Here is a 23,923-nt window from a genome sequence, read left to right as displayed (position 1 = left end):
CAAGTGATTCTCCTGCCTCAGCCTCCCAAGTAGCTGGGACTACAGGTATGCACCACCATGCCCTGCTAATTTTGTATTTTTAGTAGAGACAGGGTATGTCTATGTTGGTTAGGCTGGTCTCAAACGCCCAACCTTAGGTGATCCACACACCTCAGCCTCCCAAAGTGCTGGGGTTACAGGTGTGAGCCAGCATGCCCAGTCCTGCTCTGTTTCTCTTATACATACACACCTGTGATAAAGTTGAATTCATAAGTCAGGCACAGTAAGGGATTAACAACAATAAATAAGTAGAACAATTATAACAATGTGCTGTAATAAAGTTACATCAGCGTGGTCTGTCTCTCTCTATCTTAAATGTCTTAATATTTTTGAACCTTAGATGACCACAGGTAATTGAAACTACAGAAAGCGAAACCTTGGGTGAGCAAGGGGACTACTGTACTGCATTGATAACCAGAAGACAAACCCTGTTATCATTATTTTCATTTTTTTCTTTTTCTTTTGAGACTGTATCTTGCTCTGTCACCTGCGCTGGGGTGCAGTGGCATGATCTCAGCTCACTGCAACCTCTGCCTCCTGGGTTCAAATGATTCTCTCACCTTAGCCTCCGTAGTAACTGGGATTATAGGCACACACCATCACGCCTGGCTAATTTTTTTGTATTTTTTGTTAGAGATGGGGTTTTACCGTGTTGGCCAGCCTGGTCTCAAACTCCCGACCTTAAGTGCCTCCCAAAGTGCTGGGATTACTGGCATGAGCCACTGCACCTGGCCACTTATTATTTTGAGACAGAATCTCACTCAACCTGTCGCCCAGGTTGGAGTGCAGTGGGCTTGAGTCCACTACCTCCCTGGACTCAAGTGATCCTCCTGCCTCAGCCTCCTGAATAGCTGGGACTACAGGCACTTGCCACCATACCCAGCTAATTTTTGTATTTTTTGTAGAGATGGAGTTTCACTATGTTGCCCAGGCTGGTCTCGAGCTCCTGGACTCAAGTGATTCAACTGCCTTGGCCTACCAAAGTGCTGGGATTAGATGTGTGAGTCACTGCACCTGGCCACATTATTATTTTTTAATGCCATTCCTGAGACCATAAGCATTTACCACACTGCTCATGTCAGAATTTTTTTTAAGGAATCCAGTACTGGGTGGTGGGAAGGAACATCAAGCCTGTGATCCCAGTACTTTGGGAGGCCCAGATAGGCGGATCACTTGAGGCCAGGAGTTAGAGATCAGCCTGGCATCATGGCAAAACCCCATCTCTAGCCAGGCGCAGTGGCTCATGCCTGTAATTCCAGCGTTTTGGGAGGCTGAGGCAGGCAGATCATGAGGTCAGGAGTTTGACATCAGCCTGGTCAACATAGTGAAACCCCTTCTCTACTAAAAATACAAAAAATTAGCTGGGCATGGTGGCAGGTGCCTGTAATTTCAGCTACTTGGGAGGCTGAGGCAGGAGAATCACTTGAACCTGGGAGGCAGAGGTTGCAGTGAGCCGAGATCGCGCCACTGCACTCCCACCTGGATAACAGAGCGAGACTTCATCTCAAAAAAAAAAAAAAAGAAAAAGAAAAAGAAAACACCCGGGCGCGGTGGCTCATGCCTGTAATCCTAGCACTTTGGGAGGCTGAGGTGGGTGGATCACCTGAGGTCGGAAGTTCAAGACCAGCCTGGCCATCATGGTGAAACCCCATCTTTAAAAAAAAAAAAAAAAGGAAAGTGGAAAGCCCTCCCCACCATTTTCTAGCTGCGTGTCCTTGGGCAAGCCACTTAAGCTTCTCTGAACCCCAATTTCCTTATACAATGGGATTAGTAATAATTACAGCCAAGTTTATTGTGGACTTAACTTGTGCCAGGCACTGTTCTACCCGCTTTACATGTATTCACTCAATCTGTCACAACTACTCCATAAGAAAGCTACTGTGGTGCTCGCTTCGGCAGCACATATACTAAAATTGGAACGATACAGAGATTAGCATGGCCCCTGCACAAGGATGACACGCAAATGCATGAAGCATTCCATTAAAAATAAAAAAGAAAGGTACTGCGTTGGCCTCATTTTATACATGGGGAAATTGAGGCATAGAGAAGGTCAGTATTTTGTCTGGGTCACTCAGCTAGTCCATAGTGGAGCTGGGATATGAGTCCAGGCTGTCTGACCATGGGGCCTGGAAGAGCTGGCCCGCTTATTCACACCGGACCCATGGGCTCAGTGAAGGTTAAATGAAGTAGAGCTCGTGGAGGGCACAGAACTCAGCACCCAGTAAGGTCCCAGCCCTTGCCTTCGCTCCTTGCAGGGCCAGAGAGAGCCCACACAAATGCCCAGCATCATCTGGGACACCTAGCACCAGGAGCACTGGCCTCCAGGGCCGCTGTGCCACCATGGCTTGGGGCCTGGATGACCTGCACCCTGGCTCTCACAGTCGTATTGGTGACAGGGACAGCACAATCGGAAGGGCACAGTCCCTTGCCCAAGGTCCCGCAGGCTTTACTGTGATGAGTGGGGACTAGGAACTAGCTCCGGTTCCTATCAGGGCCTTTTCTGTAGACCACAGCCTCCAAGTCCAGGAACAGCCCCTGCTGGGATGCAGGGGATGGGCTCCATCATCTTGGGTCTGAAGTGTTGTCAGACATTGGTTCAGCAGCTGGGTGGGGCGGGGGGGAGGGGAGGGACCGTGGGGGTGCTGGGAGCACCTGGGCTGTGGACAGACCAGGGGAAGCAAGAGCCCAGCCCACAGCTAGTACAGCACACTACTCAGCAGCTGCTGTTGGCAGTTAGTGGCAGTGTACTGGGGGGTGTCTCTCCTGCTCCAGTGTTGACATTACTCCAGCCTCGGCAGCCCCCTTGTCCTGCTACCAGCACCGGGGTGAGACCACCATGGGGATGGGGATGCCAGGTAACCACGCTTTGGGGGGCTCTGGGTTGCAGAGCAGATATAGGCCCACAGCGGAGGTGGGGCTGGGAGAGTGGAGGTTGGAGAACAGGGGTCCCCTGGGATGCACAGGCTCTGGGACAGTTTCCCCACTTTCTTTCTCCACGTGGGGAAACCTCCTCCCCTTCTTAATAAATAAAAGGGAAAGAACTCGCCCCAACACCATCATTCGCCTGCCACCTCCTCCACCTGTGGTTCCTGAGGATGGCATCCCGACTGGCACACGGCAGGCTTGGTGCGAGATGCAGCTCCTCCCTGCCCACCTCTCATTCTTACAACAGCCTAGGACCAAGAGGCTGTTAGTCTCCCACCTTCTGAATAACGATACCAAGGCCTGGTGCTCAACAGGATCTCACAGTCGGTCCAGCTAAGGGGTAGAGCTGGGTTGGACCTTAGCATCTCTTCCTCCGGACATTTTAAAGCTAGATTGCTTAAGAAAAATATTTTGTTGCTCTTTTTTTAAGAAGGAGCAGAAAGAGAAGAGGAAGGAGAGGGAAAAGGAGAAGGAGGAGGAGGAAGAGGAGGAGGAGAGTGAGGGGGAGGGGAGGAGGAAGGGGAGTGGGACGGGGAAGGGACCAGTAACTACACTTATGGGGGCTCTGGGTTGTGGAGCAGATATAGGCCCATGGCATCCTATTAGGACTCAGTCAAACTCTGAAGACAGGATCATACCTTATACAGTAATGGGAACCTCCAGAAAACCTAAAGATTCACAGGCCCTAATTCCCAGCCCACTTGTGTCCAAGGACATTTAAGACACAAACGTCCAGCCTGAGCCAAGTGTGTTCTCAGTCCACTGCCCTAAGGATTGGGATAGGTGTCACTGTGGGAGCCAGAGGCCAACTGTGCAGTGTCTTCATAGGGTGTCACAGTCTTGATGAAGATACGGGGGTCCAAGGATCTTGGTTTACCTGGCCCAAAGAAAAGGTGAAAGTTTTCAGGGTGAGACTCCCGAACAAACTTACAAGAGTCTGATACATAAACCAGACTAACAGTCCTTGCCCCTGGGGACAGCTGTCACCCTAACAGTTATCTGCACAGCTGAGCAGCACACTCCACCTCTGAGATCAGACTGGTCAGGCAAGTTATAGTGTCTCCTCAGGTATGTGGAATGGGAGTGTAGACAGATGGTGCATGATAGCATCAGACCCCTGGATCCAGCCTGCTGGATCTTTGTACTTTGTGTCTGCTTGCCTTGGGCAATTCTGATTCTCAATGGAGACAACATTGCATAGACTTCAGCCCCAAATGATCTTGGGCTTGAATCCTGGTTCTGTCAGGACCAGGGACATCCTAGTCCCTCATCGGCCAAAGACATCCTAGACCAAGTCGGCCTCTCTGAGACTTGGTTTCCTTATCTGTAAAATGGGAATAATCAAACACTTGATTCAAAAATTGGAAGCCCGGCTAGTCACAGTGGCTCATGCCGATAATCCCAGTACTTCGGGAGGCCAAGGCGAGCAAATCATGAGGTCAGGAGTTCAAGACCAACCTGGCCCACATGGTGAAACCCTGTCTCTACTAAAAATACAAAAATTAGCTGGGCATGTGGTGCACACCTATAGTCCCAGCTACTCAGGAGGCTGAGGTGGGCAAATAGTTTGAGCTCAGGAGGTTGAGGCTGCACTGAGCTGTGATCACACCACTGTGCTCCAGCTTGGGCAACAGAGTGAGACTTTGCCAAAAAAAAAAAAAAAGGAAAGAAAGAAGAAGAAAGATTGGAGATTGGCTAGGTGTAGTGGCTCACAACTGTAATCTCAGCACTTTGGGAGGCCAAGGCAAGAGGATCACTTGAGGCCAGGAGTTTGAGACCATTTTGAGACTGGCCTGGCCAACACAGTGAGATGCTGTCTTTATTTTAAAATAAAATAAATAAATAAATAAAGATTTGAGATCATGTATATATTGGCGGGGTGCAGTGGCTCATGCCTATAATCCCAGCACTTTAGGAGGCCAAGGCAGGGAGGTCAGGAGTTTGAGACCAGCCCAGCCAACATGGTAAAACCCCGTCTCTACTAAAAATACAAAAATTAGCTGGATGTGGTGGTGCACACCTGTAATCCCAGCTACTCAGGAGGTTAAGGCAGGAGAATTGCTTGAACCCGGGAGGCAGAGGTTGAAGTGAGCTGAGATCAAGCCACAGCACTCTAGCCTGGGCAAAAGAGCAAGCCTCCATCTCAAAAAAAAAAAAAAAAAAAAAAAGATTATGTATACAGAGTAATCAGTTGAGAGCCAAATATATTAACAGGTGTTATAAGTAGAATTTTCGACGCCACAAAAGAAGTAGCATTTGAATATAAATATTCTCAGCAAGGCAATTTACTTCTACAGAAGGGTGCAGCTCACAGATGGAACAATGGTGGCCGCACATTTGGACAAGGGAGGAAAAGGGGCACTTATGCCTGATGGGGGTCACTCCTACTGCTGTGTTGTTCCCCTATCAGCTAGGGTTAGACTGCACAAGCTAGACTAATCCCAGTTGGCTATTTTAAAGCAAGCAGGGGTCTAAGCTGGAGTGGCAGGGTGGGTGGCTTGGCAGGAAGGACAGTTACGGGTGGGTCAGAGCAGGTAGCCAGGGGTGATGACCTAGGTCAAAGAAGGTGACCAGAGCAGGTGACTGGAATAGGTGTCTGGGATAAGTCAGGACGGAGCTGGAGGCTGGGGGAACAGATGTGAACTACTGATTAGAACCAGTGAAAAAGATTGTTTACTGGAATTACAAGGAAGTTAAGCTTTAAAATAGAGAATTAAAGAATAAGAGAGCTGAGCATACTGACATACTGATTCTTTCAAGAGAAACTTGGGGTTCACTATATCTAATACAGGCAACCAATTAATACCAGTTACTATTATTAAGATAGGGTCTGGCTCTGTTGCCCAGGCTGAGTGCAGTGGCATGATCATAGCTCAAGCAATCCTCCCGCGTAAGCCTCCCAAGTAGCTAGCACCACAGGCCCACGCCACCACACCCAGCTAGGAAGCTTTGGTTTTAAGATATGCTAACATAGTCAGTTTGATTATAGCCCAGTTTTTGCTTTACTTTTCAGACTCAGAAACAACTGATCACATCTCGTCTTTGTTATGTTCACCCTCCAAGTTTACCAGAGAGTAAGGGCTCTAGAAGCAAAGTCATCTGAAATTTGGAGAAGGAAAAAGATGCCTGAGGCTAAAGGAAGCGGGGAGTCTTCCCAGGAGGTGAAATGCAGCCAGGCCTTGAAATAAAGCAAGGCTTTGATAGATGCCAGGCACGAGATATAATCTGATAAATTGACAGGACCGTGACTCAGGAGCGCTGGCTCTGGCCTCAGTTCTATTATTTACTGGTGGTGGGAGCAGTTAAGTCACTTCCCCTCTTTGAGTTTACTAAGGTTCTTCTTCTAAAATCCACAGATGGATGGCTGAGGCCTGAGAGCCTCCTGAAGTCAGTGCAAAATGTGTCTGAGCAGCTGGGCGCGGTGGCTCACTCACGCCTGTAATCCCAGCACTTTAAGAGGCAAAGGTGGTGGATCACCTGAGGTTGGGAGTTCAAGAGGAGCCTGGCCTCATGGAGAAACCCCGTCTCTACTAAAAATACAAAATTAGCCAGGCGTGGTGATGTATACCTGTAGTCCCAGCTACTCAGGAGACTGAGACAAGAGAATCACTTGAACCCAGGAGGTGGAGGTTGTGGTGAGCCAAGTTTGTGCCATTGCGCTCCAGCCTGGGCAACAAGAGCTAAAAAAAGAGTCTCAAAAAAAAAAAAAAAAAAAGTGTCTCAGCATTTTTCTGGCAGTGTTCTCAGCTTTCATCAGATTCTCTAGGGGCTCTGACTTCACCAACTTGCAGACTGCTGCAGTGACTCAGCAGCTCCTGCCCTGCCCCACTGCCCTGCTGCCACTGACTCACCAGCTCAGGCAAGGCCTGTCCTAGCAGCTCCTGTTTAAACTCCCCAAGGGAGCAGCTGATGGGGGCCGCCTGTCCAACAGGAAGGACATCTGGGGGCAGAGCTGTGCGGCCAGACCGCATCCTGTGCACTGACCAGCACCCAGAATAGACTGACTGACCCGAAGTGTGATCATTCACAGCCCAGAGGGTGACAGTGCCTCAGGGTGCCGAATGGGGGGTGTGTACAAGGAGCCCTGATGGAGCTGCGGGACCGGCCAGCAACCTGGCTGGCTTCCCTGGAGTGGGGAGAGAACATTGAGCCTCTTTTGTGGCCTTTCCACTCAGCCTGCAGGCTTCATTTCTTGAGCCCTTGGTACAGTGCCTAGTATATACCAGGTGCTCAATAAATGTACAGTCTAGGGCTGAGATGGATAGGCATAAATTTGCTGGGGTATGTCCTATTGTGATCCTGAGGACATACCCCAGTAAACTCCTAAAACAATAACAGACAAAATGAGAAATGCTGTGGAGATGTGGACAGAGCCCAGTGGGAACAGTGAGGAGGAAGTGTCCACCATTTCTGAAAGCATAGCACTATCTTTTTTTTTTTTTGAGATCGGGTGTTACTCTGTTGGTCAGGCTGGAGTACAGCGGTGTGATCTCGGCTCAAACTCTGCACCTCCACCACCAACCCCAGGTTCAAACAATTCTCCTGCCTCAGCCTCCTGAGTAGTTGGGACTATAGGCACGTGACACCATGCCCGGCTAATTTTTTGTATTTTTAGTAGAGATGGGGTTTTGCCGTGTTGGCCAGGCTGGTTTCAAACTCCTGATCTCAAGTGATCCAGCCGCCTTGGTCTCCCAAAGCGCTGGGATTACGGGCGTGAACCACCGTGCCTGGCCTTAAACGGATTTTGAAGGATGAACAAGAGTTTACCAGACAAAGAGGTAGGAAATAGAATTTGAGGTGGGGGTGGGGGTATTTATAAGGCACCTAAATGTGGAGCTGCATAGCTTATTTAGACAAGCTGAGAGAGTGTGGGCAGAGTAGGTGGAACCATGGGATGGAGGGCAAGGCTGGAAGTTTGAGTGAACAGAGATTGAAAAGTTGGGCCCGGACCAAGGCCTTCTATTCCATAAAGCAGGGGTGTCCATCCTTGTGGCTTCCCTGGACCACACTGGAAGAAGAAAAATTGTCCTTGGCCACATATAAAATACACTAACACAAATGATAACTGATGTGGTAAAAAAATAAAATCACAAAAAAACTCATAAGGTTTTAAGGAAGTTTTTGAATTTGTGTTGGGCTGCATTCAAAGCCATCCTGGACTGCACATGGCCTGCAGGCCATGGATTGGAAGAGCTTGCTGTAAAGAAATGGTCAGAGACGTCGAAGGACGACTGAGCCAAGTAGAGTATAGTGGTGGAGTTACTACATAGATTCTCCTTTCAGGACCAAGCCACCCCTGCCTCTCCACCATGGGGTTGTCTGCTGAGGGCTCACAATTGTGCCGTCTCCAGGAATTCTCCTCAGCCAAAGGAGCCCCTCATCCAAGCTTATACTCCCTTCCCTGGGACAAATACCCCTTACCCCAGTTGACACCATTCTGCCGCACCATCCCTGCAATGCAGTATGGGCTGAGGCCAATTTTGCAACTTCACTGCGTTTCAGTTTCCCCTATCTGGCTGCCCTCACTGCCTCACAGGTATGATCCTGAGGACATACCCCAGTAAACTCCTGCCTACCCATCTCAGCCTTAGACTGTGGTTCCCAGGCAACCCCATCTGAGACAGATGGCAAATATGTCAATCCAAGAGCCAACTTTGAAAGCAGTGGAGTACTGACGGCCAGGCGTGGTAGCTTACACTTGTAATCTCAGCACTTTGGGAGGCTGAGGCGAGCAGATCACCTGAGGTCAGGAGTTCAGGACTAGCCTGACCAACATGGTGAAACTCTGTCTCTACTAAAAATACAAAGAATTAGCTGGGTGTGGTGGCACGTGCCTGCAATTCCAGCTACTTGGGAGGCTGAGGCAGGAGATTTGCTTGAACCTGGGAGGCAGAGGTTGCGGTGAGCCAAGATCGCGCCATTGCGCTCCAACTTGGGCAATAAGAGCAAAATTCTTTCTCAAAAAAGAAACGAAAAAAGAAAAGAAAAGAAAAGGAAAGGAAAGGAAAGAAAGCAGTGGAGTACTGCGTTGAGAAGGCTTCAGGAGGCAAGGTCTATTGGTGGCGTCTGCCGTGAATGAGGAAGGAGGCAGTGGGGATGTGTGTGGCGCATATTCAGCATCCCTGCAGAGTGGCACTGTGTCACTGATGCCAAAGGCGGGGTGGGAGGAGACGACTTGTAGAAAGGAGAAGCAAACCACCAGTGCCAGCTGCTAAAGGGAAGAGAAGGTGCTGGTGGAATTTCCGATAAGGAATTGACTGTCTACTTTCCAGAAGCCCTCTGGGGGATCGGTGGGCTGGGTTAGAGTTAGCTGGGAGGGGAGTAGTAGATACGGTGAGCGTATACTGCCATACTGAGTATGGCACTGAGGGAAGGTAAGAGACAGCACAGTGGCTTATGTGATAGTCAAAAGTAAGGAAAGATTTCTTTTAGGATGGGAGAGGCTTAGGCATTCATACTTATAGTCTGACAGGGAAAAGACAGTGCACAGCGAGAGACTGAAGATACAAAAGAGGAAACGGTCTGGACGCAATGGCTCAAGCCTGTAATCTCACCACTTTGGGAGGCAGAAGCAGGTGGATCGCTTGAAGTCAAGAATTTGAGACCAGCCTGGTGAACGTGGTGAAACCTCATCTCTACTAAAAATGCAAAATTAGCCAGGTGTGGTGGCACACGCCTGTAGTCCCAGCTACAAAACAGGCCGAGGCAGGAGAATAGCTTGAACCCAGGGGATGGAGGTGGCAATGAGCTGAGATCGTGCGACTGCACTCCAGCATGGGCGACACAGCAAGGTTCCATCTCAGAAAAAAAGAAAAAAAAAAAAAAGAAAGACAGGACAATTGACAAAGTAAAGTACCAGAGAGGTGATATTAGACATATTCACTGAGGCTGGGTGTGGTGGCTCATGCCTGTAATCCTAGCACTTTGGGAGGCCCAGGCGGGTGGATTGCCTGAGCTCAGGAGTTGGAGACCAGCCTGGGGAACACAGTGAAGACCCGGGTCTACTAAAAATACAAAAAATTCGGGTGTGGTGGCGTGTGCCTATAATCCCAGCTACTACTCAGGAGGCTGAGACAGGAGAATTGCTTGAACCCCGGAGGTGGAGATTGTAGTGAGCTGAGATTGTAGCATTGCACTCCAGCCTGGGAAACAGAGTGAGACTCCATCTCAAACAAAAACCCAGAACAACAACAAAAGTAAATAAATAAAAAATAAAAATATTCACTGATGATTCCTGGTGATACAGCAGTTAGGAAATAATTGATTAAACAAAGTGAAGGACGTGGGCCATCAAACAAACAAAATAGACAGAATATCACTCCTGCTGGGTATGGTTGGTCACGCCTGTAATCCTAGCACTTTGGGAGGCCAAGGTGGGCAGATTATGAGGTCAAGAGATCGAGACCATCCTGGCCAACATGGTGAAACCCAGTCTCTACTAAAAATACAAAAAAATTAGCCAGATGTGGTGGCACGTGCCTGTGGTTCCAGCTACTTGGGAGGCTGAGGCAGAAGAATCACTTGAACCCAGGAGGCGGAGATTGCAGTGAGCCGAGATTGTGCCACCGCACTCCAGCCTGGTGACAGAGCAAGACTCCATCTCAAAAAAAAAAAAAAAAAAAAGAATATCAGTCCTGTCCTAAATGTCACAGGAGCTGATCAGCAAAAGTATAGTAGTGTTTAGTGGCTAAACTTGCAAAGGTGAAGAAAACACATAAAGCCTTGCAAAGAATAAGGACATCTCCTTCTTAGAGAAAGGGAAGGAGTAAAACAGTAAATGAGTGTGAAATCAGTTAAAAATTACATAGGGGCTTAAGCATTGTTAAAAAGATTGGGAACGTAGCAGAAAACTGAAGATAACAAAAACTTATTCAAGATAGGAGTTTGCTTACATAAATAAAACCTACAGGGGACAGCCTAGAGCGGGTATCATCATCAGGGATGCAGGTGTCCCTCTTGTTGCTTTCTCATCCTTAATGAGGCTTCTACCTCATGGTCCAGGATGGATGCTTGAGCTCCTGCCATTATGTTTGCAATCCAGGCAGTGTGCCAAAAAAAGGAGGTTATAGTAGAGCTGATATTTAGCTGATCCTTATCAGTAGAACTGTAACTAATTTATAAAGAGTAATTAAATTATAAAGAGCTGGGTACCTGTAATCCCAATACTTTGGGAGGCTGAAGGGGGCAGATCACCTGAGCTCAAGAGTTTGAGACCAGACTGGCCAACATGGTGAAACCCTATCTCTACTAAAAATACAAAAATTAGCTGGGCGTAGTGGTGCAGGCCTGTAGTCCCAGCTACTTGGGAGGCTGAGGCAAGAGAACCGCTTGAACCAGGGAGGTGGAGGTTGCAGAGCTGAGATTGTGCCACTGCACTGCAGCCTGGGGGACACAGCAAGACTCCATCTCAAAAAAGAATAAATAAATAAATAGAACCGGGCGCGGTGGCTCACGCCTGTAATCCCAGCACTTTGGGAGGCCGAGGCGGGTGGATCACGAGGTCAAGAGATCGAGACCATCCTGGTCAACATGGTGAAACCCGTCTCTACTAAAAATACAAAAAATTAGCTGGGCATGGTGGCGCGTGCCTGTAATCCCAGCTACTCAGGAGGCTGAGGCAGGAGAATTGCCTGAACCCAGGAGGCGGAGGTTGCGGTGAGCCGAGATCGCGCCATTGCACTCCAGCCTGGGTCACAAGAGCGAAACTCCGTCTCGAAAAATAAATAAATAAATAAATTACGAATGAATAACTTCTGTACCAGTTGGCAACAGTTGCTAGTCCCCTGATGCACACACCCCCTGCTGGCTCATCCCCAGGAACTATTCACTCCTCCAAGACAGCAGCCTGGCTCAACTGGGACCTTCTAGGACATTCCCCCAGCACTATGGCCAGTGAACTGGCAGTACCATTTGTTAAATATTTGAATATTTACACTGGATATACGCCTCCCTTTAAAGAACAGTACCTAGAAGTCACAAATTAGGTACTTGTTCTTTTATTTCATTGGCCACAATGAAGCACCGTGGCTGCAAGGGAGGTTGGGATGTATAGTTTTTTCTTTTTTTTCATTCAGGAATTTTCTTCCTAGACCAGAGATATGTAGTTTCTCTTCATTAGGTGGCCATGCTCCCTCTTAGAACTAGGGGGTCTGATTAGTAACTATCAAGTCAAGGAGAAAGGGTTGACGAATCTTAGCGGGCGTAGCAGACTCTGCCACAGGGGAGGCTAAATAGGTGCCGAGAAGCACAGCGGGCTGGGTGAGCTTGGCTGCACTGCTGAGTGCCCCAGCAGCCCAGGGGTGGTGGGGGTATAGGAGGAGATGTCGGAGGCTGGGAAGTGGTGGGTGACGGGAGAAGTGTCCCTGCGACAGCCTGAGCCTGCCTTGAGTGATGCCTGAGGTCTGATTCTAGGCAGAAGGACAAGTGTAGCCTGGAGGGTCTGAAGGCCACAGGTCTCAAGGAGGAAGACACTGGAGGGAGGGAACCTGTCATTGTTTGAGACAGGGCAAGGGATCAGGGGAGGCTTCCAGGGCATTCAGGGGCTCCGGGATAGCTGTTTAGGGAGCGGAGTGGAGCTTTGGGGCCAAGCAGGTGGGCTGGGGCTTAACGGTAGCTACATCTTGTCTCCTTGGCTGTCTTGGCCAGGAACTTTCAGTTGCAGAAAGAGTAACAGATGGAAGCCATCTGGGGCCACAGGGAACATCATCATTATTATTTGAGATAGGGTCTTGCTCTGTTGCCCAGGCTGGCATGCAGAGGTGCGCCACTGCAGCCTCAACCTCTTGGTCTCAAGCCATCCTCCCACTTCAGCCTCCAAAGTAGCTGGGATCACAGGCGTGTGTCAGCACACCTGTCTAACCTTTGCATTTTTTTTGGTAAAGACAGGGTTTTGCCGTGTTGCCCAGGCTAGTCCAACTCCTGGGCTCAAGTGATCCTCTCACCTCAGTCTCCCAAAGTGCTGGGATTACAGGCATGAGCCACTGCACCCAGCTGGAAAATTATTGAAAGGGTCTGGCAGGTAGGGATTTCAAGAGATCCCAGACACAAAAACTGGGGCCTCATGCAGAACTGAGATCCAGAACTGGAAGGCCATCAAGAACCCTTAAGCATGGCTCATACTTCTGAGGAAAACATGTCTTTTCACTTCCTTGAAGATTTGAGCTCCCAGAGGGTGGAGGTGGAAGGGATTTTCTTTTTAAAAATTTCCTACATTAATTTTGTTCTTTAAAAATTGTAATGTGGACATTTCCATGAGTGAAATAATGCAAGATGAGTTAAACCAAAGTCAGAATTTTCTCCCTGCTTCCAATTCTCTGTTCCCCTCCTGGCTGCAATCCTGCATCTGTGGGAGGAAGAGGAACAGGGTGGAGGGCTGTGGCTGCCCCTGCATCCCATCTTTCGGGTGCTGCAGGCTGCAGGATCTTTTGTTTAGTTTAGTTTTGTTTTTTGGAATTTTTTTTTTGAGACAGAGTCTCGCTCTGTCACCCAGGCTGGAGTGCAGTCGTGTGATCTCGGGATCTTGGCTCACTGCAACCTCTGCCTCCCAGGTTCAAGCGATTCTCCTGCCTTAGCCTCCCGAGTAGCTGGGATTACAGGTACATTTCACCATACCTGACTAACTTTTGTATTTTTAGGAGAAATGGGGTTTTCACCATGTTGTCCAGGTTGGTCTCAAACTCCTGACCTCAAGTGGTCTGCCTGCCTGGGCCTCCCAAAGTGCTGGGATTACAGGAGTGAGCCACTGCGCCCTGTGGAGTGCAGGATCATGAAGCTCCCCACCGGTTCTGCTGTCTTGTCTGGGAAGTCAGCAGCAGGGCTTACTAGCAGATGGGGTTTGGCCTCCTGCTCTGCCCATGTTTCTTGGGACCCACTTTCCTGGCAGACTGGCTGCAGCCTAGCCCTTGCTCCCTCCTCCTCTTATTTCAAAGCTGCTTCAGTACCATTGCTCTGTCCAGCCAGTTTCCTCAGTCATCTCTTCATTGTTCAGTACTTGGGATCTTTCCAGCTTCCACCGTTCTAAAGGGCCCTTCTGTGAACACTGGACAAAATATTCCTTTACTTCTTGAGTATTTCCCTGAGGGTACATAGCTAGGAACAGCACAAGAGAGCCAGAGGGTTTGAGGAGCTTCACAGCTCTTGTTGCCAACACGCAGATGGTTCAGAAGGCTTTTTTTATTTTTTTATTTTTTTAAAAAGAGGATTTAAGCATCTACTGACTTGGCAAAGAAAAAAAATTACTAATAATCTACTTATTGCTTTTATATTCTCTATTAAAATTCTGTCCTCATGGGGTTCAGGAGGAGGCAGATGAAGTAGCATATTACTGTTGAGTTACAGGTGAGAAGATGAAAGGCAGCAAAGGTTTATCTCAAAAACACTGACATATTCCTCCAGGTATGAAGAAGGAGGAATACTTAATTAAAAAAAAAAAAGGTCAGGTGCAGTGGCTCACGCCTGTAATCCCAGCACTTTGGGAGGCTGAGGCAGGTGGATCATGAAGTCAGGAGTTCAAGACCAGCCTGACCAAGATGGTGAAACTCTGTCTTTACTAAAAATACAAAAAAAAAAAAAATTAGCTGGGCATAGTGGCATACGACTGTAATCCCAGCTACTCAGGAGGCTGAAGCAGGAGAATTGCTTGAACCTGGGAGGCAGAGGTTGCAGTGAGCCAAGGTTGCACCACTACACTCCAGCCTAGGTGACAGAGAGAGACTCCATCTCAAAAAAATAAATAAATAAAAATAAAACAGTAACAACAACAACAATAACAAACATAACAGAAAAACCTACCAGGCGTGGTGTCGTGTGCCTGTAATCCCAGCTACTCAGGAGACCGAGGCAGGAGAATCGCTTGGACCTGGTAGGCGGAGGTTGTAGTGAGCCGAGATTGCACCACTGCATTCCAGCCTGGGTGACAGAATGAGACTCTGTCTCAAAAAAAGAAAGAAAGAAAGAAAAAGAGTTCTGGTTCTGGCTCTATTGTTAACCAGCCCTGACATGTCAGCAGCACTGCCAGATGAGACGGGATGATCTGAGGTCTCTGAGCTTCCTTTTGGTTTGGGTTCTTATAACTTTGCTTTTAACCAGCTGTTGCATGGTCTGTCTCAGGCTTCTACCTGGCCTTGGGAAACCCAAAGGTGGAGCAGCCACGAAGTCTCCATCTGGCCACTGAGGCTGACCTGTGAGGTGTCCAGCTGAGACCTCACGTTTTGTCCCATCTCCCTCAGCTGCCTCACATGGCCCACGGTGGTACATGGTGCACACTTCCCCGTCTGGCTCCCCAGAGGACATCAGAGCTGTGGTGGAGAGTGGTGGGGGAGGTTCGGGGGATTGCAGGGGAGAAGGTTCTGAGGCCTTAGTCCGTGGGGCTGTTCTCCAAAGGGGATTGCGGAGTGGAGGAAGTGGGAGGAACTTAAGGTTTGCCCTTTCCGAGTCATGAAACCTGGCTTCAGGCCAGGTTCTTGGATAAATGTCTGCCCTCTCCTGTGCTCAGTTTCCCTCCAGCTACAATGTGGGAATGGGAGTAAATGACCTCTAAGGGCCCGCCCTAAGGAGCTAAGATTCCCCTCCTTTCCCTGCTTTGGGGTTGGCAGGTTCCTGTCCTTGTGGAGGGGGGTCATCATTCTCTGATCAGGACCTGGCAGGGAAGCCACAGGCAGAGGGTGACTGGCTTTGTGTGGGCCACCCAGGCCTTCCTTTCTTATTCTGGATTCAGGTGCTGGCTGGACATGGTGGTGCTGCTCCCGTCTGCAGCAAGGCAGAGTTTTAGCTGGGTTCTCAGATTCTGGCTTTGCTTCTTGTTCCCTTCTCCAGAGGCTCAGGAACCTCCTCTTCCTAAGACCCTTTCCTCCACTGCCTCCACCTCCACGGACAAACCACGGTGGAGCCTTGGGAGGGACCGTATTTAATACTGAAAAGGCTGTCTGTGGCTCATGGGGAGACCCACAGCCTGGTGAAAGGGACTGCGCAAGTGAAATGTTAAGGGGGTAAGGAGGGCACAGAATAAAGCTGCTCCGAAGTACTAGAAACGTGATTTGGAAGACAGTGTGGGTCTGGTGGTGAAGTCTGAATCCTAACTATATGAACTTGCGTATGTTGTTAATCCCGCCCCCCTTTTTTTTTTTGAGGTGGGGTCTTGCTCTCTTGCCCAGGCTGGAGTGCAGTGGTGCAATCTTGGCTCACTGCAGCCTTTGCCTTTTGGGTTCCAGCGATTCTCCTGCCTCAGCCTCTTGAGTAGCTGGGATAACAGGCGCACGCCATCACACCCGGCTAATTTTTGTATTTTTAGTAGAGACGAGGTTTGCCATGTTGGCCAGGCTGGTCTTGAACTCCGAACCTCAGGTATCTGCCCACCTCGGCCTCCCGAAGTGCTGGGATTACAGGCATGAGCCACCAAGCCTAGCCTGTTGTTAACCTTTTTTGAGTTGTTGGGGGCTCAGAAAACATATCCCAAAATGTGGCACTTTGACATGCTGAGTACTTTGAACTAAAGGAGATTAGAAGGTAGCAGAAGCAAAGTCCTTGGCCTTCTTCGGTCCTCCTGTCTCTCCCCTCTCTTTCTCCCTAAAAGCGAGGCGATTCCTCTTCCCCAAGGTGGCTCATAGAATCTAGAAAGCCTGTGCCCCAAAGCCATCCATAAAACCTAGAAAGGTCAGTCTCTTTTCTTCTCCTTTTTCCTTTGAAGACCCTCCTTCTAGAGGGTTCCTACCCCATACCCGGGAGGAAGGAATGCTTCACAAAGGTCAAGGAGAATCTGAACGGACAGGCCTTGCTGGGTTTCCCCTCACTCAGTCACCATTAACCCACACCCTCGATTAAGTATGTTTCTACATGTTTGTTTTCCATCGAACCTGGGCATGAAAATAAAGTTTCCCCTGGATTTTTGGGTCTTAATTTCTGAAGGTTTCTCTGTCACATAAAACATTGATGACATACATTTGTTATGCTTTTCTCCTATTAAGCTGTCTCTTGTTACAGGCGTGTTGGTTGTAACTGTTATGATTGCTTATGATGGGTGAGGAAAGGTATTACATCTTTAACAGTACTGCAACGTAAGGCCTAAACGTTTTTTGTTTTTTTTTTCTTTTTCTGTTATTATTTTTTTGTTTTGAGAGGGGCTTTCAGGCAAAAACCAGAAAGCCTGCTAGACAAATTCTAGGAGAGCTGTAACACTCTTTTTATTTTTATTTTTTATTTTTATGGAGTCTTGTCCTGTTGCCCAGGCTTGTAGTGCAGTGGTGCTATCTCATCTCACCATAACCTCCACCTCCCAGTTCAAACGATTCTCTTGCTTCAGCCTCCCGAATAGCTGGGACCACAGGGGCCAGCTACTACAACTGGCTAATTATTTTGTTCATATATATATGTATATGTATTTGTAGAGATGGGGTTTCGACATCTTGCCCAGGCTGGTCTTGAACTCTCCGCCCGCCTCAGCCTCCCAAGTGCTAGGATTACAGGCGTCAGCCACCGTGCCCAGCCCATAATGTGTGATTTTTTTTTTTGAGACGGAGTTTCGCTCTTGTTACCCAGGCTGGAGTGCAATGGTGGGGTCTTGGCTCACCACAACCTCTGCCTCCGGGGTTCAAGCGATTCTCCTGCTTCAGGCTGCCGAGTAGCTGGGATTATAGGCATGCGATGCGCCACCACGCCCGGCTGATTTTGTATTTTTAGTAGAGACAGGGGTTTCTCCAAGTTGGTCAGGCTGGTCTTGAACTGCAGACCTCAGGTGATCCACCTACCTCAGCCTTCCAAAGTGCTGGAATTACAGACGTGAGCCACCGCGCCAGGCTACAATTTAAGATTTTTTTCTTTTTTCTTTTTTTTTTTTTTTGAGACGGAGTTTCGCTCTTGTTACCCAGGCTGGAGTGCAATGGCGCGATCTCGGCTCACTGCAACCTCCGCCTCCTGGGTTCAGGCAATTCTCCTGCCTCAGCCTCCTGAGTAGCTGGGATTACAGGCACGTGCCACCATGCCCAGCTAATTTTTTGTATTTTTAGTAGAGACGGGGTTTCACCATGTTGACCAGGATGGTCTCGATCTCTCGACCTCGTGATCCACTCGCCTCGGCCTCCCAAAGTGCTGGGATTACAGGCTTGAGCCACCGCGCCCGGCTACAATTTAAGATTTTAAAGTCATTTTACATATATAATCTCTGAACTATTCAATTAGTAGGGTTTTCCTTTCGTGACCTTTCCCTTCCCTTTCTCCAAGCTCTTCCTCCCTCTTTCCCATCCCCCTTCCCTTCGCTCCTCCCATTACCCCCTCCCTAGCTGGCCTCTTTCGCGCAGGCGCCCTAAGCGGCGCTGAGTCAGGGTGCGGGTGCGCCCGGGCAGGCCGGGGCGGGGTTTGCGCCTGCGCACTGGACGGCATCCGGGCTGGGCAGATTTATATCTGCCGGGGATCAGCTGACACTCTGCATTGCAGACTGCGGAGTCAGACGGCGCGATGTACGCTGTTTTCCTCCTGGCCAGCCTCTTGGGCGCGGGTAAGCTTGGACCCTCAGCCTGTGGAGGAGGTGCCTCGCAGCGTCCGTGGGCCCCAGAGTGAGCTGTGCCTGGCCTGGCTCCTCAGCTCCCCCGGCCCAGACGGCGAGGGGGCGCGCACTGCGCAGGCGCGTTCTCCAGCTTTCTCTGTCAGGGCGGCGGGGGGCTGCAGGGGAAAGGCTGCGGAAATATCCCCGGGAGGGCGTCCCAGGCCCTGGGCGGCATCTCCTTCGGGGCCCGAGTGGGTTCCTGCGCGGCTGGGTCCTCCAGGGCCTTCTGTCAGGCTGCCCTTCCAACTGTGGGGGTGGCTCTTGTAGGGTGACCCCTTGGGCAGCTGTGTTGTGCCTGTGCAAGGCTCACGTGATCCAGGTGGGCTGGAGCCCGGTCCCGCAGGACACTCTGGCCGTTGGCTTCAGTTGCCTGTTCGTAAAAGGGTAGCGAAGCTGCAGGAAGCACATGTGTATCATGTATGTTGATGTTTGCGTATGTATTTACTCTGGATTCTAGGTGTTGACAAAACTAGTCAAACACTGTAAAATATTTTTAGAGACTTACTCTGAGCCAAATATGAGTGATCATGGCCCGTGACACAGCCCTCAAGAGGTCCGGAGAATATGTGCCCAAGGTGGTCTGGGCACACGCCTGTAAATCCCGGCACTTTGGGAGGCCGAGACGGGTGGATCATCTGAGGTCAGGAGTTCGAGACCGGACAGACCAACATGGTGAAACCCCGTCTCTACTAAAAAATACAAAAATTAGCCCGGCGTGGTGGTGCGCGTCTGTAATTCCAGCTTCTCGGGAGGTTGAAGCAGGAGAATCGCTTGAACCCGGAGGCGGAGGTTTCAGTGAGCCAATTTCGCATCACTGCACTCCAGCCTGGGCAAGAAAATGAGACTACATCTCAAAACAAAAAAAACAAAACAAAAAAAACCCCATTGGTTTCTTCAGAAAGGCAGGACAACTCAAAGCGGGGACTTCAAGGCCACAGGTGAATGTAAACATTTTCTAGTTGGCGGTTGAGTTTACCTGAAGAACCTGTGATCAATAGGAAATACCCAGGTTAAGATAAAGGACTGTGGAGACTAAGTTTTATTGTGCAGAGGAAGCTCTCAGATAGCAGAGTTTAGAGGAAGCAGGTTGTAAAATGTTTCTTATCAGACTTAAAAGAGTGCCTGGCTTGCCGGGCGCGGTGGCTCAAGCCTGTAATCCCAGCACTTTGGGAGGCCGAGGCGGGTGGATCACGAGGTCAAGATATCGAGACCATCCCGGTCAACATGGTGAAACCCCGTCTCTACTAAAAATAAAAAAAACTAGCTGGGCATGGTGGTGCGTGCCTGTAATCCCAGCTACTCAGGAGGCTGAGACAGGAGAATTGCCTGAACCCAGGAGGCGGAGGTTGCGGTGAGCCGAGATCGCGCCATTGCACTCCAGCCTGGGTAACAAGAGCGAAACTCCGTCTCAAAAAAAAAAAAAAAAAAAAAAAAAGAGTGCCTGGCTCTTAGCTGATTGTCTCCTGGATCTGGAAAGGTGATTCTCCATAGAATGTGTATTTTTCCCACAAGAGACTTTGCAAGTCAGTTTCCAGGTATGTCAGGGAAATATATTTTGGAATTAGATATTTTGATTCTTTTTTTCCTTGTCTCATAATGTTATGTCAGAGTCAGATCGGAAGGTAAGTCACGGTATAAAAGGTCAAATAAAGCCCTTTTGATGAGAATGTATGGTTTGTAGGGCATGACTCCCTGGACTCCTTAGATAGGAATTTGGGCAAAATAAAAAAATTAGAGTGTAATCCTTATAGGTATTGAAGGTAATACAGGGTTTTGTGGTCCAGTTACTTTGCCATGGAGTCCTCATTTCACTTGCTTTAAAATGTCTTGCATGGGGGCGTGGTGGCTCATGCCTATAATCCCAGCACTTTGGGAGACCGAGGCGGGAGGATTGCTTGAGCCTAGGAGTTGGAGATCAGCCTGGGCCACATAGCGATACCCCACCTGTAAAATAAAAGTCTTGCACACTCTTGGCCACTTTTTTTTTTTTTTTTTTTTTTTTGAGACGGGGAGTTTCACACCTGTTGTCCAGGCTGGAGTACAATGGTGCAGTCTTGGCTCACTGCAACCTTCGCCTTCTGGGTTCAAGTGATTCTCCAGCTTCAGCCTCCCAAGTAGCTGGGATTACAGGTTTGCACCACCACACCCAACTAATTTTTGTATTTTTAGTAGAGATGGGGTTTCGCTATGTTGGCCAGGCTGGTTTCGAACTGACCTCAGGTGATCCACCCACCTTGACCTCCCAAAGTTACAGATGTGAGCCACTGTGCCCAGCCTTATTGGCCAGTTTTAACAGTGGCCTTTGTTTTAGGAACATGTAAGTACATGTGAAAGCTGTGCATATTTGACCCATTTATTGTCCTAAAATAGTACTGATGGTTGCTGAAATCACTGCCGGGTGTGAAGGTAGCACCTGTGAACCAGCTGCACTGCCTTCCTGCAATTAGAAGAGGCCCCCCCCCGCCCGCCCTCCTGTGTCACCATGACCATTCTCTATTCCGTAGCTTTTTTTTTTCCCGTGGGACTGAGTCTCTGTTGCCCAGGCTGGAGTACAGTGGCGCAATCTTGGTTCACTGCAACCTCTGCCTCCCAGGTTCAAGCAATTCTCTTGCCTCAGCCTCCTGAGTAACGGGAATTACAGGCACCCACCACCATGCCCAGGTACTTTTTTTTTTTTTTTTAAATATTTGGAATCCACTAGAGAACAATCCAAGGTACTTTTTGTATTTTTAGTATTATTTAGTTTTGCCATGTTGGCCAGGCTGGTCTTCAACTCGATCCACCCACCTCAGCCTCCCAAAGTGCTGGGATTACAGGTGTGAGCCACTGTACGCAGCCTATTCCCTAGCTCTTAATGTTACATCTTCACCTACTTTAAATCATGGTAAAGGGGAAGAAGTGAGGTTGAGTAGTTATCAAAATTCTACTGTTTCATAGTTGTGGAGCTGGATCTTCATTTCTATATAGAGAGAATCCCAAGTCTGGGTGTTTTGCAGATAATGGCTCATTGAAGGGTCATAAACCTGATCTATAGCTTTCCCAATCTCAATTTCCTTCTTTTTTTTTTTTTTTTTTTTTTGAGACAGTGTCTTGCTCTGTCCCCCAGGCTGGACTGCAGTGGCATGATCTCAGCTCACTGCAACGTCTGCCTTCTGCGTTCAAGCAATTCTCCTGCCTCAGCCTCCTGAGTAGCTGGGATTACAGGTGTGTGCCATCACACCTGGCTAATTTTTTGTATTTTTAGTTGAGATGGGGTTTCACCGTGTTGGTCAGGCAGGTCTCAAACCCTTGACCTTGTTATCCGCCCACCTTGGCCTCCCAAAGTGCTATGATTACAGGCATGATAGCCACTGTGCCCGGCCTCCATTTTGGTTTTGTAATCAAGTTTGTACTGCTGTTATTCCATGGTCTGTATAATAAACTAATGCTCGTCTCTAAATTTTTTTTTTTAAAAAGAGAAAGAAAAAGAATAATAAAATTAAAAAAAGAATAAAGGAGAGGAAGAAAGAGAAAGAGGAAGAGGGAGAGAGAACAGGGGTGTTGCTTTATTGCCTAGGCTAGAATGCAGTCTAAAAATCGGTATGCCTATAATTGTGCTTAATAATGGAGACATGAAAAAGATGAGGGAAGAAAAAAACAAGCAGCCCACCAGTATTTCATTTAAACCTGTAAGTAGGTATGATGTGGTACTGATAAGAGTGGATATTTTGTGTATTTAAAGTGGAGAGTTCTATAAAAGTTAATTAAGTTTACTTGTTCCAGTTCTGAGTTCAAGTCCTGGATATCGTTGTTAATTTTCTGTCTCATTGATCTGTCTGATATTAATGTTGAAGTCTCCCACTATTATTGTGTGGGAGTCTAAGTCTCTTTATAAGTCTTATATACCTGGGGATTCGTGTATTGGGTGCGTATATATTTAGGACCTTTAGCTCTTGTTGCATTGATCCTTTTATCTTTATGTAATGTCCTTCTTTGCTTCTTTTGATCTTTGTTGCTTTAAAGACTATTGCAAAAATTGCAACTCCTGCTTTTTGTTTATTTATTTTTGCTCTCCATTTGGTTGGTAAATCTTTCTCCATCCCTTTGTTTTGAATCTTTGTGTATCCTTGCATGTGAGATGGGTCTGGATGCAGCATACCGATGGGTTTTGGCTTTTTATCCAATTTGCCTGTCTGTGTCTTTGGATTGGGGGATTTAGTCGATTTAAATTTAGAATTAATAATAATATATGTGAGTTTAATACTGCCATTTAATGTTAGCTGGCTGTTTTGCCCATTAGTTGATGTAAATTCTTGATTATGTTGATGCTTTTTACCTTTTGGTATTTTTTAGAAAGGCTGATACTGGTTGTTCCTTCCTATGTGTAGTGGTTCTTTCAGAAGCTCTTGTAAAGCAGGTCTGGTGGTGATGAAATCTCTGAGTGCTTCCTTGTTCATAAAATATTTTATTTTTCCTTCACTTATGAAGCTTAGTTTGGCTGGATGTGAAATTCTGGGTTGAAATTTCTTTAAGGATGTTGAATATTGGCCCCCACTCTCTTCTGGCTTGTAGGGTTTCTGCTGAGAGATCTGCTGTGAGTCTGATAGGCTTCCCTTTGTGGGTAACCTGACCTTTCTCTTTGGTTGCCCTTATTATTTTCTCCTTCATTTCAACCCTGGTGAATCTGATTATGTGCCTTGAGGTTGGTCTTCTTGAGGAATATCTTTGTGGTGTTCTCTGTGTTACCTGGACTTGCTAGGTTGGGAAAATTTTCCTGAATAATATCCTGAAGCGTATTTTCCAGCTTGGATTCATTCTCTTCGTCACATTCAGGTACACCTATCAAACGTAGATTAGGTCTTTTCACATAGTCCCATATTTCTTGGAGACTTTGCTCGTTCCTTTTTATCCTTTTTTTCTCTAATCTTCTCATTTTATTTCATTAAGTTGGTCTTCGTCCTCTGATATCCTTTCTTCTGCTTGATCAATTCGGGGGTTAAAACTTCTGCATACTTCGCGAAGTTCTCGTGTTTTTCAGCTCCAGCAATGCACCTATATTCCTCTCTAAATTGTGTATTTGTGTTAACATTTTGTGAAACCTTTTTTCAAAGTTCTTAGTTTCTTAGCGTTGGGTTAGAACAAGTTCTTTTAATTCACAGAAGTTTCTTATCATCCACCTTTTAAAGCCTGCTTCTGTTAATGGAACACACTCGTTCTCCATCAGGCCTCGTGCCGTTGCTGATGAGGAACTGTGATCCCCTGTAGAGGGAGAGGCGTTCTGATTTTGGGTATTCTCAGCCTTTTTAGGCAGGTTTCTTCCCTTCGTTATAGATTTATCCATCTGTGGTCTTTATAATTACCGTCTTTGTAATTGGGTTTCTGAGTGGACGTCCAAGTTGTTGATTCGCAGCGCCGGAATCTGAGCAACCCACTGCTCCAGCTAAA

General features: G+C 48.0%; 1 protein-coding gene and 2 non-coding genes across 3 annotated transcripts in view; 2 read left to right on the top strand and 1 right to left on the bottom strand.

The window, feature by feature from the left end:
- Positions 1-1,922: 1,922 nt before the first annotated feature.
- On the top strand, positions 1,923-2,026 carry LOC120367420 (U6 spliceosomal RNA). Its single transcript, XR_005581810.1, has one exon. It is a non-coding gene; the product is annotated as a U6 spliceosomal RNA (small nuclear RNA).
- Positions 2,027-17,076: 15,050 nt separating this feature from the next.
- Positions 17,077-17,138, bottom strand: LOC120367452 (U7 small nuclear RNA). The gene has a single exon (XR_005581836.1). It is a non-coding gene; the product is annotated as a U7 small nuclear RNA (small nuclear RNA).
- A 1,200-nt stretch (positions 17,139-18,338) lies between these two features.
- Positions 18,339-23,923, top strand: part of PSAP (prosaposin) — a 40,555-nt gene continuing 34,970 nt past the window's right edge. Inside the window, exon 1 of the mRNA XM_003928624.4 lies at positions 18,339-18,451. Within this exon, the coding sequence (XP_003928673.1) occupies positions 18,412-18,451 (40 nt within the window). The 5' untranslated portion in view covers positions 18,339-18,411. The remainder of the gene's footprint in view (positions 18,452-23,923) is intronic.

The sequence above is a fragment of the Saimiri boliviensis genome, chromosome 12 (assembly GCF_048565385.1).
Source record: "Saimiri boliviensis isolate mSaiBol1 chromosome 12, mSaiBol1.pri, whole genome shotgun sequence".
Lineage (NCBI taxonomy): Eukaryota > Metazoa > Chordata > Mammalia > Primates > Cebidae > Saimiri > Saimiri boliviensis.
This window is presented reverse-complemented; position numbering and strand designations above follow the sequence as displayed.